This window comes from Artemia franciscana, chromosome 21, assembly GCF_032884065.1.
Source record: "Artemia franciscana chromosome 21, ASM3288406v1, whole genome shotgun sequence".
Taxonomy (NCBI): Eukaryota; Metazoa; Arthropoda; class Branchiopoda; order Anostraca; family Artemiidae; genus Artemia; species Artemia franciscana.
Genome location: NC_088883.1, coordinates 24115511 through 24129270, shown reverse-complemented (window position 1 = coordinate 24129270; position 13760 = coordinate 24115511). Strand labels below are relative to the sequence as shown.

Genomic DNA, 13760 nt, shown 5'->3' with positions numbered 1-13760 from the left:
GTTTTTTGATTGTCTATTTTTGTGTGCTATTAATCCCCCTTTTAGGGGTGTTCCAAGAACTTGAAAAGCAATCAGTTTAATCTTGGATTATGATCAATCTGGCTTCTTGGTGAAAGAAAAGCTTTATGTGTTTTCTATGTTTGACTATGTGTTCAAGCACATATTTTAGTTGGTATTTAGTCAAATTAACTTTTAAGAAATTAAATAACGCAACCATCCCAATTTGTTTGCCATTTTGTGTTTTACTAGTGTTGTGCGTGAGAAAAGGTTTTTTATTATTTTCTGTGTTTACATATGTCTTTTGAGTGTACAAGGTTTGCTTGTATATGAAATGAAAAGAAGTTCATATTAACCGTGATGAAACAATAAAAAAAAGAAAAGAAGAAGCACTAAACAGCTAAAATAGACAATAAAGTGACATAAAAAGACGAAAAAAATAATGAAATAATAAGAAAGAAAAGAAGAAATACTAATTAGCTAAAATAGACGAAAAAGGGACATAAAAGAAGAAAAACTGCCATATAACAAAAAGAATAATACGAAGACTGCATTGTATTGAAAAAATAAATGAAAGACCGTTATCTGTAGTAAAAATTCTGAACAAAATTGAATGTATAAAAAAACTTGATTTTATTTGTAGGCTAAATGTTTTTTGTTTTTTTTTCACTGTCTTGAGTCGCTCGTTAACATTCCAACAGCCAAACGGGTATCAAGTAACGTCCTCAGATAAATCTTCTCAAAGATATTCAACAAATCTTCATCTGTTTTTTTTTTTTTTTTTTTTTTTTTTTTTTTTTTTTTTTTTTTTTTTTTTTTTTTTTTTTTTTTTTTTTTTTTTTTTTTTAATCGATGCCGCTTTAGTTAGAATAAGTCCTTTAGACTAGAAATAAATAAATGCGAAAGGGTAGTGTCAGGTAACGAGAAGATTGATCAACTGAATAGCTTTACGTATCTGGGTAGTATTATCAATAAAGATGTTAAAAGTACAACAGCCAAGGCCCGTTTTTTGGGTAGAATTTGAAGGTATGCGACAATGTTCAAGTATGGTCATGAAACGGGGACTTTTCAAATTGCAAATGAACATTTATCAAATGTTTTCTAAAAGAACTGTCTAAAGACAGTTCTAGGTACCCGCTTGACTGACTGTATCTCAACAGGTTGTATGAAAAATGGGATCCGGTCCCAGTTTCTAGGGCCATAAGAAAAAATGGACATTTTTACAGATGAAGGATGATAGATTGACAAAGATTGCGCTTTTTGGCTATCTATTTAGGATATAATTGCATCAGCCAAACGGGTATCTACAACTGTCTTTAAATAATTCTTCTAAAAGATGTTCAACAAACCTTCATCTGTTTTATATATATATATATATATAATATATATATAATAGTGTCGCTTTAGTTAGGACAAGTCGCTTAGACTATGAATAAATAAATATGAAAAGGTAGTGTTTGGTAACGAGAATAGACTGACAAAGGCTGTGCTTTTTGGCTATCTATTTAGAACTAAAGGAAACACAGGCCGTCCCTGAATGGAACGGGAAGAGTTCGCAATGAAGAATTTAAAGGATATCGGAGGAAAGGGGCCGTATGCAGCTGTGGTGGCCTCAGTTGGGTTTGTTTTGCAGTGAATTGCTTTCAGTAGTAGTAGTAGTACATTCACATTTTCAGAGATGTCCTCAATATTCAAAGTGAAGACTCAACATGTTCTATTGTACTAAACCCTGTAGAAAAAATTGGGGGGGGGGGGGTCAATAATAATAATAATAAATTGATGATTTGAGTAAGATTTGCCCAGAAGTTAGTTATGATTTGGGATTTGTAATTTAGATAATTTAGGATATATTTGTAATTTAGGATAGGAGGTGGAGAAATAATAACAAGAGAATTATTTGGATAAGAACTGCCCGGAAGTTAAAGGAAAATTAGGATTCGGAGGACATGTCCCTCCCCTTGAGTACGTTTCTGTTTTAGAGGGCTCAATTTTAATGTTATGCTTTACAGGTAAATATGCTATGAGGGACTTGGTTCAAAAACTCCCAACTGGGAATGCGTCACAAGATCAAGCGACGTCAGACGAAACAATTAGTGCCGTTCTCGCGACGCTTAATGAAGTCATTAAGAAGAATGCAGAGTTTTCACGATCGCTTTTAGAAGCTGAAGGTGTTCCTCGTTTAATCAATTTAGCTAGACCTAGACAGGTCTGAACAGGTCAGCGCGGGTTGCCAAGTTTGCCTCGCAGGTATAGTAATGTCTTTGTTTCGTATAGTCATATTTTGAATCTGGGGTGAGCTCAGATAATCTGATAATGTCATGTCTGAGCCTATAAGGATGATTATGGAAAAAGAATATACTGTTGCTCCGAATATAACTTTTGCAATGTTATGGAACCAGTTCCCAGAAGAGCTGAGAGGTGGGAGCTCCCTCGCGTCATTTAAAAGAAGAGTAAAAAATTATTTATTAGCATTGGAAAAGACTTGTTAAATAATGGTTATTAAAAGGATTTTTATATAAAGTATTAGATATAAATAGAAAGAAATAACAATTTTTCTTTTCTTGGTTAAATGACGAGGTTGTCTCCCTGGGGCGAAGGGCAGGAGAATAATTGGTAGCTTTGTTGGATAAATGAGAGGGAAGGTTGTTTCTGAGAGAAGGAGCAGTGACCACGCTGCGTGTTATATTTAAAAGGTAGCAATTGATGATCTTGGCGTTCAGGAATGGACTGAGTATTGCTGTTATGTGTAATTTATATTTGGAATTGATAATAAACCCCATTGATTGATTGATTCGTGCCACTCTTGCCATTCCATGTCAACAAGTAATGTTGACCCCCCCCCCCCACACTAGAATTCTGCTGGAACCCATTTGGAACTGGGTTGACCCTGGCTGAGCTTACAGAGACACCGGTGTCCTCGTTCTAAACCAAATAATCAATGACGCTAGGTCTCGAACCCTGCCTTTATGGATACATGATCATGTCAAGAGGCCCTATTTAAATTTTCGATTCCTATTTTTTCTTTTGCATGCATACCTGCGTAGCGCAGGTACTAACCTTTTCATTCTCTGTCCTCGACCGGGAATGCTATGCTTGGTTCGGGTAAGTCTTCTGATGCTCCCTATCCCCGCCCTGCAGAAAATATCCTGTGTTTTTTTGGGAGGGGGATGAAAAGTTTTATTTGATATCAAGGAAAATTTTTCAAACATTTCAGAGTTTTACCTTTTTCATTGGTTTTCAATCTTCCAGGGAAGGAGTGCCCGATCTCGAGATTTACGCAATAATATCTGTGTTTACGCTGTAATTGACCTATTTTTCAGTTTTTTCTACATAAAAAATGAGGGTGAGGGGAGGAATAACCGAAATTTTTTTTTTCTAAATTCAAACTTCCCTGAGGGTTCTGAAATTAGTCAGTTCTGAAATCTTTTAGCAGCCAACTTAAATTACGGTGAAGCTGGTGGAGCCCAACTTCAATGACGGTGAAGCTGGTGAAACCCAAATTAAATTACGGTGAAGCTGGTGAAGCCCGTAATAATTTTTAGGAAAATTGGTTAATTTTGGTGAAATAACTTCGTTTTGTAATAGAGAATCCTAAGGCGGCAGGGCAATTAGAATGGAGTTTTAATGCCGTTTAGTGTCACTTGTCAGAAGGTAATGTAGTATATGTGTTATTAAGTAATGTATAATGAGTAATAGATAAAGTGCTAATACCTAACGATTTGATTAAGACTTTAAATAAAGATAATTTTACTTTCAATCTGCTAAAATTCAAGAATTATGCGCAATTATAAATGGTACACACGCGGGATTTTGAAATTTTATATTTTTGAATAAATAGCACCACCATATTCCCCGTAAGCACTCAGTGATCCAGCTATCAGCAATCGTCAAAGTCTGCCGACAGCTGACTATTGGAAAATTATTGAATGTGAATTTTAGACGCTTTCAAGTTATCCAATTCAACCGTAACAGAGTTGAAAAGGTCGGACTAGAGTTATAGTAAGGAAGGAGATAAAATATTGTTAATTTACAAAGACTTAAAGAATATGGGCTCCAGTCAAAATCCCCTATGGCTACCAAAATATGCAAGGACTAACAACAGTACCTGTAGTTAACCAGTACGGGCAAATGTTTATACCAATCCAAGCTTCTAATAGTCCTAATAACATGTGCTTGCCCAGTGTGTCATCCTATGTACCAACGGTACCCACGCAAAATAGATACAGCCCACTACTTGGTCAGGAGTATCCACCCTTACCAAGAAGCAGAGAAGCATATAGTGAACAGGAAATAGACATGCTTGATTGTGTTAACCCCTGTATTGTAGAAGGTGTGAACACTGAAATAGACAAAATTAGCTACAAAAAGAAGAGCTACAGATACGAAGTGTCAACAACCTCAAACGAAATAGTATAATTCAGTGAATAATGGTGGATTCTCATCTCATGTTCCAAAAGATGGAAAGAAAGGGATAAATTTGGAGCCAAACCAGAGACAGTGGGTGTCAACAAAATTAAATATCAATAAAGAATGTGAAATACCAGAAGCAGAACTTGTCAAGATTGGAATGGTCCTTGAAGTAAAGGAGGAAGAGGAATCAAGAAGATTCCCAGAAGATTTCTGACTCTCAAAATGCATGAAAGAACTATTAAAAGAAAACGATTTTGAATTTGAAGCTTTCGCTGAAAGAAGGAAAATGATTATTTTTGTGAAAAGTGAGGTGGCAGCTGAGAAAATTTTGAAGCAAAGTCAAATATGTGATTTGGCAATTGAGGCCAAGAGAAGAGGTGAGACAGTAAGATGGATAATAAAGGCAGTACCCCTTGAAGTTTCAGAGGATGATATTTTAGATACTTTAGATAGCCCAATTCCAATTATTAGGGCCAAAAGGCAAAACAGATTTAACAGAGAGACTAGAAAATGGAAAACAGTCTAGCAATATTGATAAGATTTGAAAATAACTTCCTTCCTACAGTGGTCTGGATGGGGGGCGGGGCGGATTGTGCATGAATATAAGAGACAATTGCTACAATGTCATAAGTGCCAAATATACGGACATGTAGAGAAATATTGCCCAGCTAAAGAAGAAATTTGCCTACGATGTGCTGGAAAGCATGTATTTGGACTGTGTCAAATGAAGAACAACAATCTACAAAATAAAACATCATTATGCAAATGCACCGATTATAATGGTAACCATCCATCAAAATCAATTGAATATAGTGTCAGACAAAGGAACACTGAGATTCTAAAAGTTGCAGAAAGACATCAAATGAGTTTTAGAAAAGTTGAAATAGTTTATAGGTCATATGCTGAAGTGACTAACAAACAGGCATATAAAGAACAAGTAAAAATCAACGTGTCTTTTCGGGAAAATGAAAATAGTCAGATGCAACAAAGAATAGTGAGTAATCTATATATATAAAAATAAGTTGTCTGTCTGTCTGTCTGTCCGCATATGACGTCTGAATTATTCCATCATATACCAATTCAAAAACGAAAGTGTTCACGCCGATATAGCTGAGTTGGCAACGCGTTATGTTCCAGGTTCTAGGATCGAGAGGTTCCAGGTTCGAACCTTGACTGTGGTATTAATACAAAAAAGAAAAAAACTAAAAAAAAGGTAAAAAAGGAAAAAACTACAAAAAAAACTAAAAAGAAAAAAGAAAAAAACTAAAAAAGCTAAAAAAAAGTTAAAAACCAAAAAAAGAAAAAGAAAACTAAAAAAATAAAAATAAAAATAAAAATAAAATAAAATAAAAAAAAACTAATAAAAAGGTAAAAACTACAAAAAAAAACAAAAAAAAAACAAAATCTACAAAAAAAGGTAAAAACTTAAAAAGAAAAAAAGGAAAAAAACAAAAAATTTATTTCAAAACTAAAAAAGAAAAAAAACTAAAAAAGGAAAAAACTGAAAAATAAAGGAGAAAAAGAAAACTAAAACTAAAATAAAAAAAACTAAAAAAGGTAAAAACTACAAAAAAAACTAAAAAAAGAAGAAAAAAACTAAAAAAGCTAAAAAAAAGGTAAAAACCAAAAAAAAAAATTAAAAAGGAAAAAAATCAAAAAATTTATTTCATCATATACCAATTCAGAAACGAATGTATATACAGACCGGGACACCGGGACGCAAATGACGACCGGGACACAGGGAATATAAATGACGACCGGGACACTCAGAGAGAAATTACAGACTGGGACACCGGGACACAAATGACGAACGGGACACAGGGAATATAAATGACCGGGACACAGGGACACAACTACAACGGGGACGCCGGGGGGCACAGTGGGATATATAAATGACGACGGGGACACAGAGTGTACCATGGACAATTATATGTTGCATGATCAAGAGTCGGTAAACCTGACAATCTATTTATATGCACAGACAATGGGACAGCGAAGAATGTTGTATATTCGCAAGTTTTACGTAGTTAAAAACATATATATATATATATATATATATATATCTATCTATATTCACAGGTGGGACACAGGGACACAACTACAATGGCGCGTAACTAATATTATGATTGGTCTGTATGTATGTATATGTTTATTTCTCATCAAAAGAAACAGATGGAGCATAAGATAAAAAAGCAAAAAATACACTACAAAAGAATACATAAACACAAGAAAAATCAAGAACAAATTGCCTCAAAATAATTGCCCAAGAATGAGTAACAATATTAGAGTTATATCTGGCGATCTGGGGTGTGATCGCTTCATTAGGGTCGATGATCCCATACCGACTTGTCACAATACTGTTAAGATAAATGACTGTTAAATCAAACATGAAAATTATGTCTTGGGATGCAAGATCATTGTTTAAGGTGAATAAGGATCTAGTATAAGACTATCGCATTAAGAAAAATATTGATGTGTTTTGCATTGAAGAGACTTATTTGAAACCATGTATAAATCCATCATTCAGAGATTATTAAATAGTGAGATTAGATAGGTGAAATGAAGAGATAGGTGGAGTGATTATTGAAATAAATAATGAAATCAATTATATCCCAATTTATTTGTCAATACATGAGGATTATCAAATGGAGGTTGTTGGATGCAAACAGTATCTTAAAAATTAAGTAAAGCTGAATATATTCAATATTTATATACTAGACGTTAACTTAATCTTAAGTGATCGTGGCCTAGAAAAAATTATAGATACAGTGCCTGGAGGGGAAAAACAGGAGATTTAAATGCGCACAATGGTCTTTGTTGTGGATGTGGAAATGATAATAGAAATGGAAAAACAATCTTTGAATTTTTAATGAAAACCTCAGATATTTGCCTGCTTACCCCAAAGGATTTAGCAACTAGAATCAACAGCAGAACAGGAACATAAGTGACCATAGACTTGGCCATAGGATCAGCTTCATTGGCGCCAAAAGTATCAATAACAAGTGATAAGGAATCTACCCTATATAGTGGTCATTTTCCCATTTTGGTAGAGATTTCTCAAGATAAAAGTATATGCAAAAATTATGAAGAACCTAGTAAAGTTAATTGTAAGAAGATTAACTGGGAAGCTTTTTGGAATAAATTAGAATAAACAGACGTTCAGTCACGAATGAACTGCTGTGAAATTGTCAATGGGAAAATAGAGACATTTCAAAATTCACTCCTAGAAATAGCACAAGAACTGGCTTCAAAAAGTGTAAGAGTTCCTATTCACCATAAACTGAGTGTTTGGTGGAACAGTGAATGTACAGTAGCATTGAAACAGTTATTAAAGGCAAGAAGAAGGTACAGTTTCAAATTGAAATTGAACTTGAACAGCCAGCTCCCAGACTTCGAAAACTTTCTAATGTGACAAGACGATATGCAGCCTTTAGGTGCCAAACAGTGGAAGTAAAAAAAAATTCTGGTGAAGTTAAATTTTAGACAACCTCCAAGTATAGTCTATAAAACAGTGAAAAAACTGATGACAGGGAACAAAGAAGATAATGGTAACACATACTTGACTGTTAGCGGAGAGGAGTTAGTGGAATAACAAAAGAAAGCGAATAAAGCAGTAGATTTTGTAGAGTCAGTGATTGGAACACCAGACGATTTTAATGATGAGGAACAACTTACATTTGCTAATGTATTGAGACTCTCTAAAATAGAAAATGACATAGATTATACTAGACATTTTACAGTAGAGGAGCTAAAGAAAATGATTCGAAAGTTACCATTAACAGCACCAAGTTTAGATATGATTTACCCACAGTATATCAAACATTTAAGTGACAAATGGATAAAAATATTGCTAGAAATTATTAACAAAGACTGGGAAGACGGAAGATTTCCAAAAATATGGAAGGATGTGGTAGTGACTATGATTCCTAAACAAGGCAAAGATAATTCAAAAATTGAAAACTTAGGATGATTTCTCTACTACCTGTGTTAGGAAAAGTCTATGAAACAATGATTAAGGAGAGGCTTACATGGAAAGTTGAAAACTAAACCCTTTGAAAGATGTTCAATGTGGTTTTAGAAAGAACTGATCTACTATAGAAGTGTTACAAATGTTTGTAAATGACGCTGTATATATATTGTTTGGAAAATAGGAAAATCTGTTTAGTATCTGATGTGAGTAGTGCTTTTGATAGTATGGTTCATCGGCATATATATTTTGGCGTTTGCCCCCCCCCCCCGGAAAATTTTCTACATATATTGCACTGCAGAATCGGGCTTCGGTTATGTTAGACAAATTACCCACCTAACTTTGGTAATCTGATCAATGTTCTTTTAGAAAGAAACTCTTTATATGCCAATAACTACATGACTAGAAGTGAAATTAAATTTTTCACAGTAATAATTTCCCTGACGAATCAGTCCTTTTTACCAGGCTGGACTTCGAGACTTCCCCTTCAATATGTTAGAAATTACCATTATAGATATGTCGTAAAAATGAATAACGTTTATTCTATGATTAGAAGACTGATAACGATCCGCTTAGTCCACTTAAAACGATCCACTTAGTCCGGAAAATACTACGGATAATTTTTTTTTTTTTAATTTGGAAAATGTTATATATACTTTTACGTAATCCGTTACATTCATTACGAAGATGGATTATCGTTGGATTTATTTTAAAGAGATCTAAGATATCTTAAATCCTTAGTCAATACATTGAATCAATCTTCGACTAGATAAGTCACGAAAATAGGTTCTTGTAGAAATTTCTGACAGTACCTTAACTTTTAACTGATGGTGTCTGCATACACGGTTTCTCCAGACAACGTTTTCTATGCTGACGCCGAACAAATTGCAAAGAAAATATGACGAACTCCCGTAAAACCATTGATTCTATGAAAGAGTAAGAGTTATGATAGTAGAATTATACGAAAGCGATTAAAACAAAACAAATATAAAACAAAAAGGTAATATAAACAAAACAATATAGAACAAAACAGAAAAAAGTATAAATAAAACATAAAAGATTAGTTACCATTTGATTAGTATGCTATTTTAAAAGATAATAGTATCGTTTTGACGATACCCGATAGGAATACATCAAAACTCAGTTTTGAAGTTTTTTAATTAGAAAAGTATTATGACATTATAATGACCATGTAAACAAAAAAGAGCTAGTACCATTTTATTAGGTTGGCATTTTAAAATATATTAGTCACTTTGTGACGATACAGAACGTGACGAGTTTTGAAGTTTTTTAGTTAGAAAAGTGTAATAACACTATAATGACACTGACACTGTAAATGACAAAATTAATACCAGTTGCTTATTGTGTTATTTTTACAATAGAATTGTCACATTTGTGACGATTCACAATCTGAGAAGTTTGAAGGTTTTAAGCTTTCCCAAAGAGGAATTAAGGCGACTCTTATAGCGTAAAAGGCATTTCCTATAACCATTCTTACAGTTTAAGCGTTTTAGGACTTACCACATAGCAAGTCCATATGGTACATACCATAGGGTCTCGGCTTACTATAAGTCTTGCAAACATTTTCTTTAATTAAATTACGACTAATTTTGCAATCAAAATGAAAGAATTACTAATTTTAGATAAAAGAAAGTTTATTTTATTTGATAGCTTTATATTTTCTTTTTTTCCGTAACTTTTCCTTTCACCAGTTATTAACTACTAGAGTATTCGGAGGGTGATTTTTCTATTTGTCCTTTTTGATCATAAGTCTAGGGCCGAGCAAAGACCCCGAATGGGATCAGAAAAGGTCGTAAGAAGGAATCAAAAAGAAATTGGAACTTCTTGGGAAGATATAAAGAGTGAAGCTTTGAATAGATTGGGTTGTAGAGGAGGAGCTATGTTAGCTTCATGTGGCTTGTTGCTGCAGTAAGTTGTTAGTAGAAGATTGGGATGGAGGAGTGTGCGTAGCTGTGTTGGCCTCAGGCGGCTTGATGCTGCAAGTAGTAGTAATAGTAAATAAAATAAGGATAAATAATACGGCATTAGACTTTACAGTCCCTACCGGCGGTGCTGATCTCCGTTTCTTGGCCCTTCAGCCAGGAAGTGCAATGGGGAGCTGGGGGCCAACCATCCTGTGCTTTCGCACACCCTTCCTGTTTACATTCCCCAGATTTCTCCAGGTACCCATTTAGAGCTGGGTCGACTCTGGCTGAGCTTACAGAGTCACGCCACTAACCCCCGTCCTAAACTAAATAATTTGGTAAACTATGATTTGAACCCTCGTCCTCTCAGAAAAAGGATCCTGAATCCAGCGCACCAATCCACTCGGCCAGGACGGCTCAGTAATAGTAGTAGTAGTAATTATTTCATCTCTGACCTAATGTAGGTAGCAACTAAAGCCCTAAACACACTTGGCGTTTTTTGAAGATCGATTTTTTTTTTTTTTTCACTGCCGCTCTAAAAAAGGTAGCGTTTACAGACTGGGCGGTAAACATTCTACCGACGTCGCATTAGTAGACCACAGATCTGAGATCATGCAACAAAAGACTGTTGCATAGATAGATAGATGCCACTACATGTTTATTTACAACAAGAATTCAACCATATAAACAAACAGCGCAAATGCCTAATGGCATACTTAAGCGCGTGGTATATCACCAAAAAAAAAAAAAAAAAAAAGAAACATAAACAAAAGAAATAACCGCCATTACTTCAGCTTAAACTAATGTGCACTTCTTACGGAAATCAAACTTCAACACTCACAACGGAAATAGCATTCATAGTTTTGTGTTTAACCTGAATAGAGAACAATTTCTCTAGTTAACAAAACTAAAGAAGTGTCTAGTAGATTTAGCTCTCTGAATTGGTGGATAGCGTTTTAAGCTTATTTGTTTTTCTCCATTTATTGATGTATGTGCATTTATTGAAAGCTCTTGAGTTACTAAAATTCTATTAAATCTATGGTCAATTGAAGAGAAAGCGAAAAATAGACTTGTACAGGTTGATCCGGTTAACGAAAGGAGAGAAGAAGTTGGAGCCCTCTAACCTTTCCGCCACATATGACGTTCCAATATGTATACAAAGTGGTGGAAAGTGGATAACTCCTTGATACTCGTAATCTATGAAAAAAATAGAACAAAAAAGAGGAGAGAAAAAAGATATGGCTTTAGTGAGGCTTCTAAAATATAACTTTTTATTTAGTTTCTCTGCAAAGTAATTTACAAGCTTCTTTAACAAGCAAAAACACAAAAAAGAAGCCATGATAAAATAACACCACTATACACTCTCACTGCAAGCACAGCAGCGGTCGTCAACAGACTGGACGGCGAGCGTGTAACTGTACATTTAGTCATATAGGCCACCATCTTGGCGGAGGCGGTAAAAATACCGATGAATGTAGTGAAAATACTGATAAATGTAGTAGCAGTGATCAGCTGCATTGCTGCCGTCAACGTCAAATAAGCCGATGGTTTATTTAACCGCCCAATGTGTACGTTGTTATACCATCCTATTTGCCTCTACGGGTACGGTGGTAAAAATTCCGATTGGTAAAAATGCCAAATGTGTTCGGGTCTAAGGGGTAATATTTTATTTCCTTGATACGAAATTTGTTTCGAAAAAAGGAGTCTTTCCAATAGCTTTTTATTCCTGTTTAAGTATTATTTCTTTTTTGTGTTTTTCACAGCTTTTCGTAATAAAGTTATCAATCCCCTTATTTGGCTCGAGAGCAAACATTGTATACATGATCCGAGTCTTTCTTTTTCTTTTTTTTTTACTTTTTTTTAAGGCTGAAACTGTCTTGCATTTTAGTATTCCCTTGCTCTCATGTTTGATCAATTTGGTTTATCTTGGAAAGAGTTCAGAATTTCTTCTTTAAAGAATGTTTGTTTTCTATATAAACTGTAAAGTGATATGCCATATCTTGCAAATCGAATAAACATTCAAAGATGTTGTTTGTGAACTTACATTATATATTAAATACATATATACAAAAGATGCTTTTCAGTATATTGACTTGTGATTGATTTTTAGTAGATTGAACAATTAGAATTAAAGTGAATAAATTATAATTAAAAAGTCGATGAAATTAAATTTAGAACCCAAAAAAATGAATCAAAATATAAGGACGTAAAGTTGTGTATCGACTATGTCACCTGGTTAAGAGTTACTTTCAAATCTTCTTTTTATGAATGATTGATAAGAAAACAAGTTTTTTCATCTGAAAGTAATGAGCAGCATTAAAACTTGAAACGAACAGAAATTCTTACGTATATTAGGGGGTTCGCCCCCTAGTCAACACCTCGTTCTTTTCGCTAAAGTTCGAATTTTGTTCCAATTTTTTTAAGAATGACCCCTGAATCATGAAGGCCGTTTAATTAGAATAAATAGTTCTTTTGAAATTACTAAACTTTAGCCTAAAGAGTGTGCTATTGACTAGGGGACGAACCCCTAATATATGTAAACATTCCTGTTCGTTTTAAGTTTTAAAGTTACTCCTTATTTTCAGTTGAAAAAAAAATTGGTTTTTTATTTATTTTATGTCTGATGTTTTCTTTTTAATAAGGCTGGAAAATCCGGCGTTCCCTTTTCATCAATGTCCCTTCCCCCATGAAAACGTCGTCCATGGAAGATCCTCCCACTTAACCCCCTTCCCCCTATACCCCCCTCCAGAAGAAAAAACCCTTAAAACGTCTGTATACTTCCCAATAACTAATACTATATGTAAACAATGGACAAAAATACATAATACATAACTTGCGGCCCTTCCCCGGGGACTGTGGAGGATTAAGTCATCCTCAAAGACATAGTTGTTAGATTTTTCGACTATGCTGATCAAAATGGCTATCTCAAAGTTTTGATCGGGTGACTCCGAAAAAAATGAGCGTGAGAGGGGGCCTAGTTACCTTCTAATTTTTTGTCGCTTATAAAGGGCACTAGAACTTTTTAATTTCCGTTCAAATAAGTCCTCTCGAGATATTCTAGGACCATTGGGTCGGTACAATCACCCCTGGAAAAAAAACAACTAAACACGCATCCGTGATCTTTCTTCTGACAAATAAAAATATATATATACAAAATTCCATGTTTTTGCAGATAGGAGGTTGACACCTATAGCAAGGTTTTCTGATACGCTGAATCTGTTGGTGTGATTTTCATTAAGATTCTCTTACTTTTAGGGGCTGTTATACTCTTTTTCCAAAAATAAGGCAAATTTTCTCAGGCTCGTAACTTTTGATGGATAAGACTAAACTTGTATATTTGAAATCAGCATGAAAATAAGATTCTTTTGATGTATCTATTGGTATCAAAATTCCATTTTTTTTTTTAGAGTTGCGGTTACCATTGAGCCAGGTCGCTCCTTACTTACAGTTTGTTACCATGA

The 13760-nt window shown here is 34.3% G+C and overlaps 1 protein-coding gene across 1 annotated transcript in view; it reads left to right on the top strand.

The window, feature by feature from the left end:
* Nucleotides 1-13760, top strand: part of LOC136040711 (catenin delta-2-like) — a 154962-nt gene that overhangs the window by 124949 nt on the left and 16253 nt on the right. Inside the window, 2 exon segments of the mRNA XM_065725014.1 lie at nucleotides 1904-2206; nucleotides 2209-2244. Of these exon segments, the coding sequence (XP_065581086.1) occupies nucleotides 1904-2206; nucleotides 2209-2244 (339 nt within the window).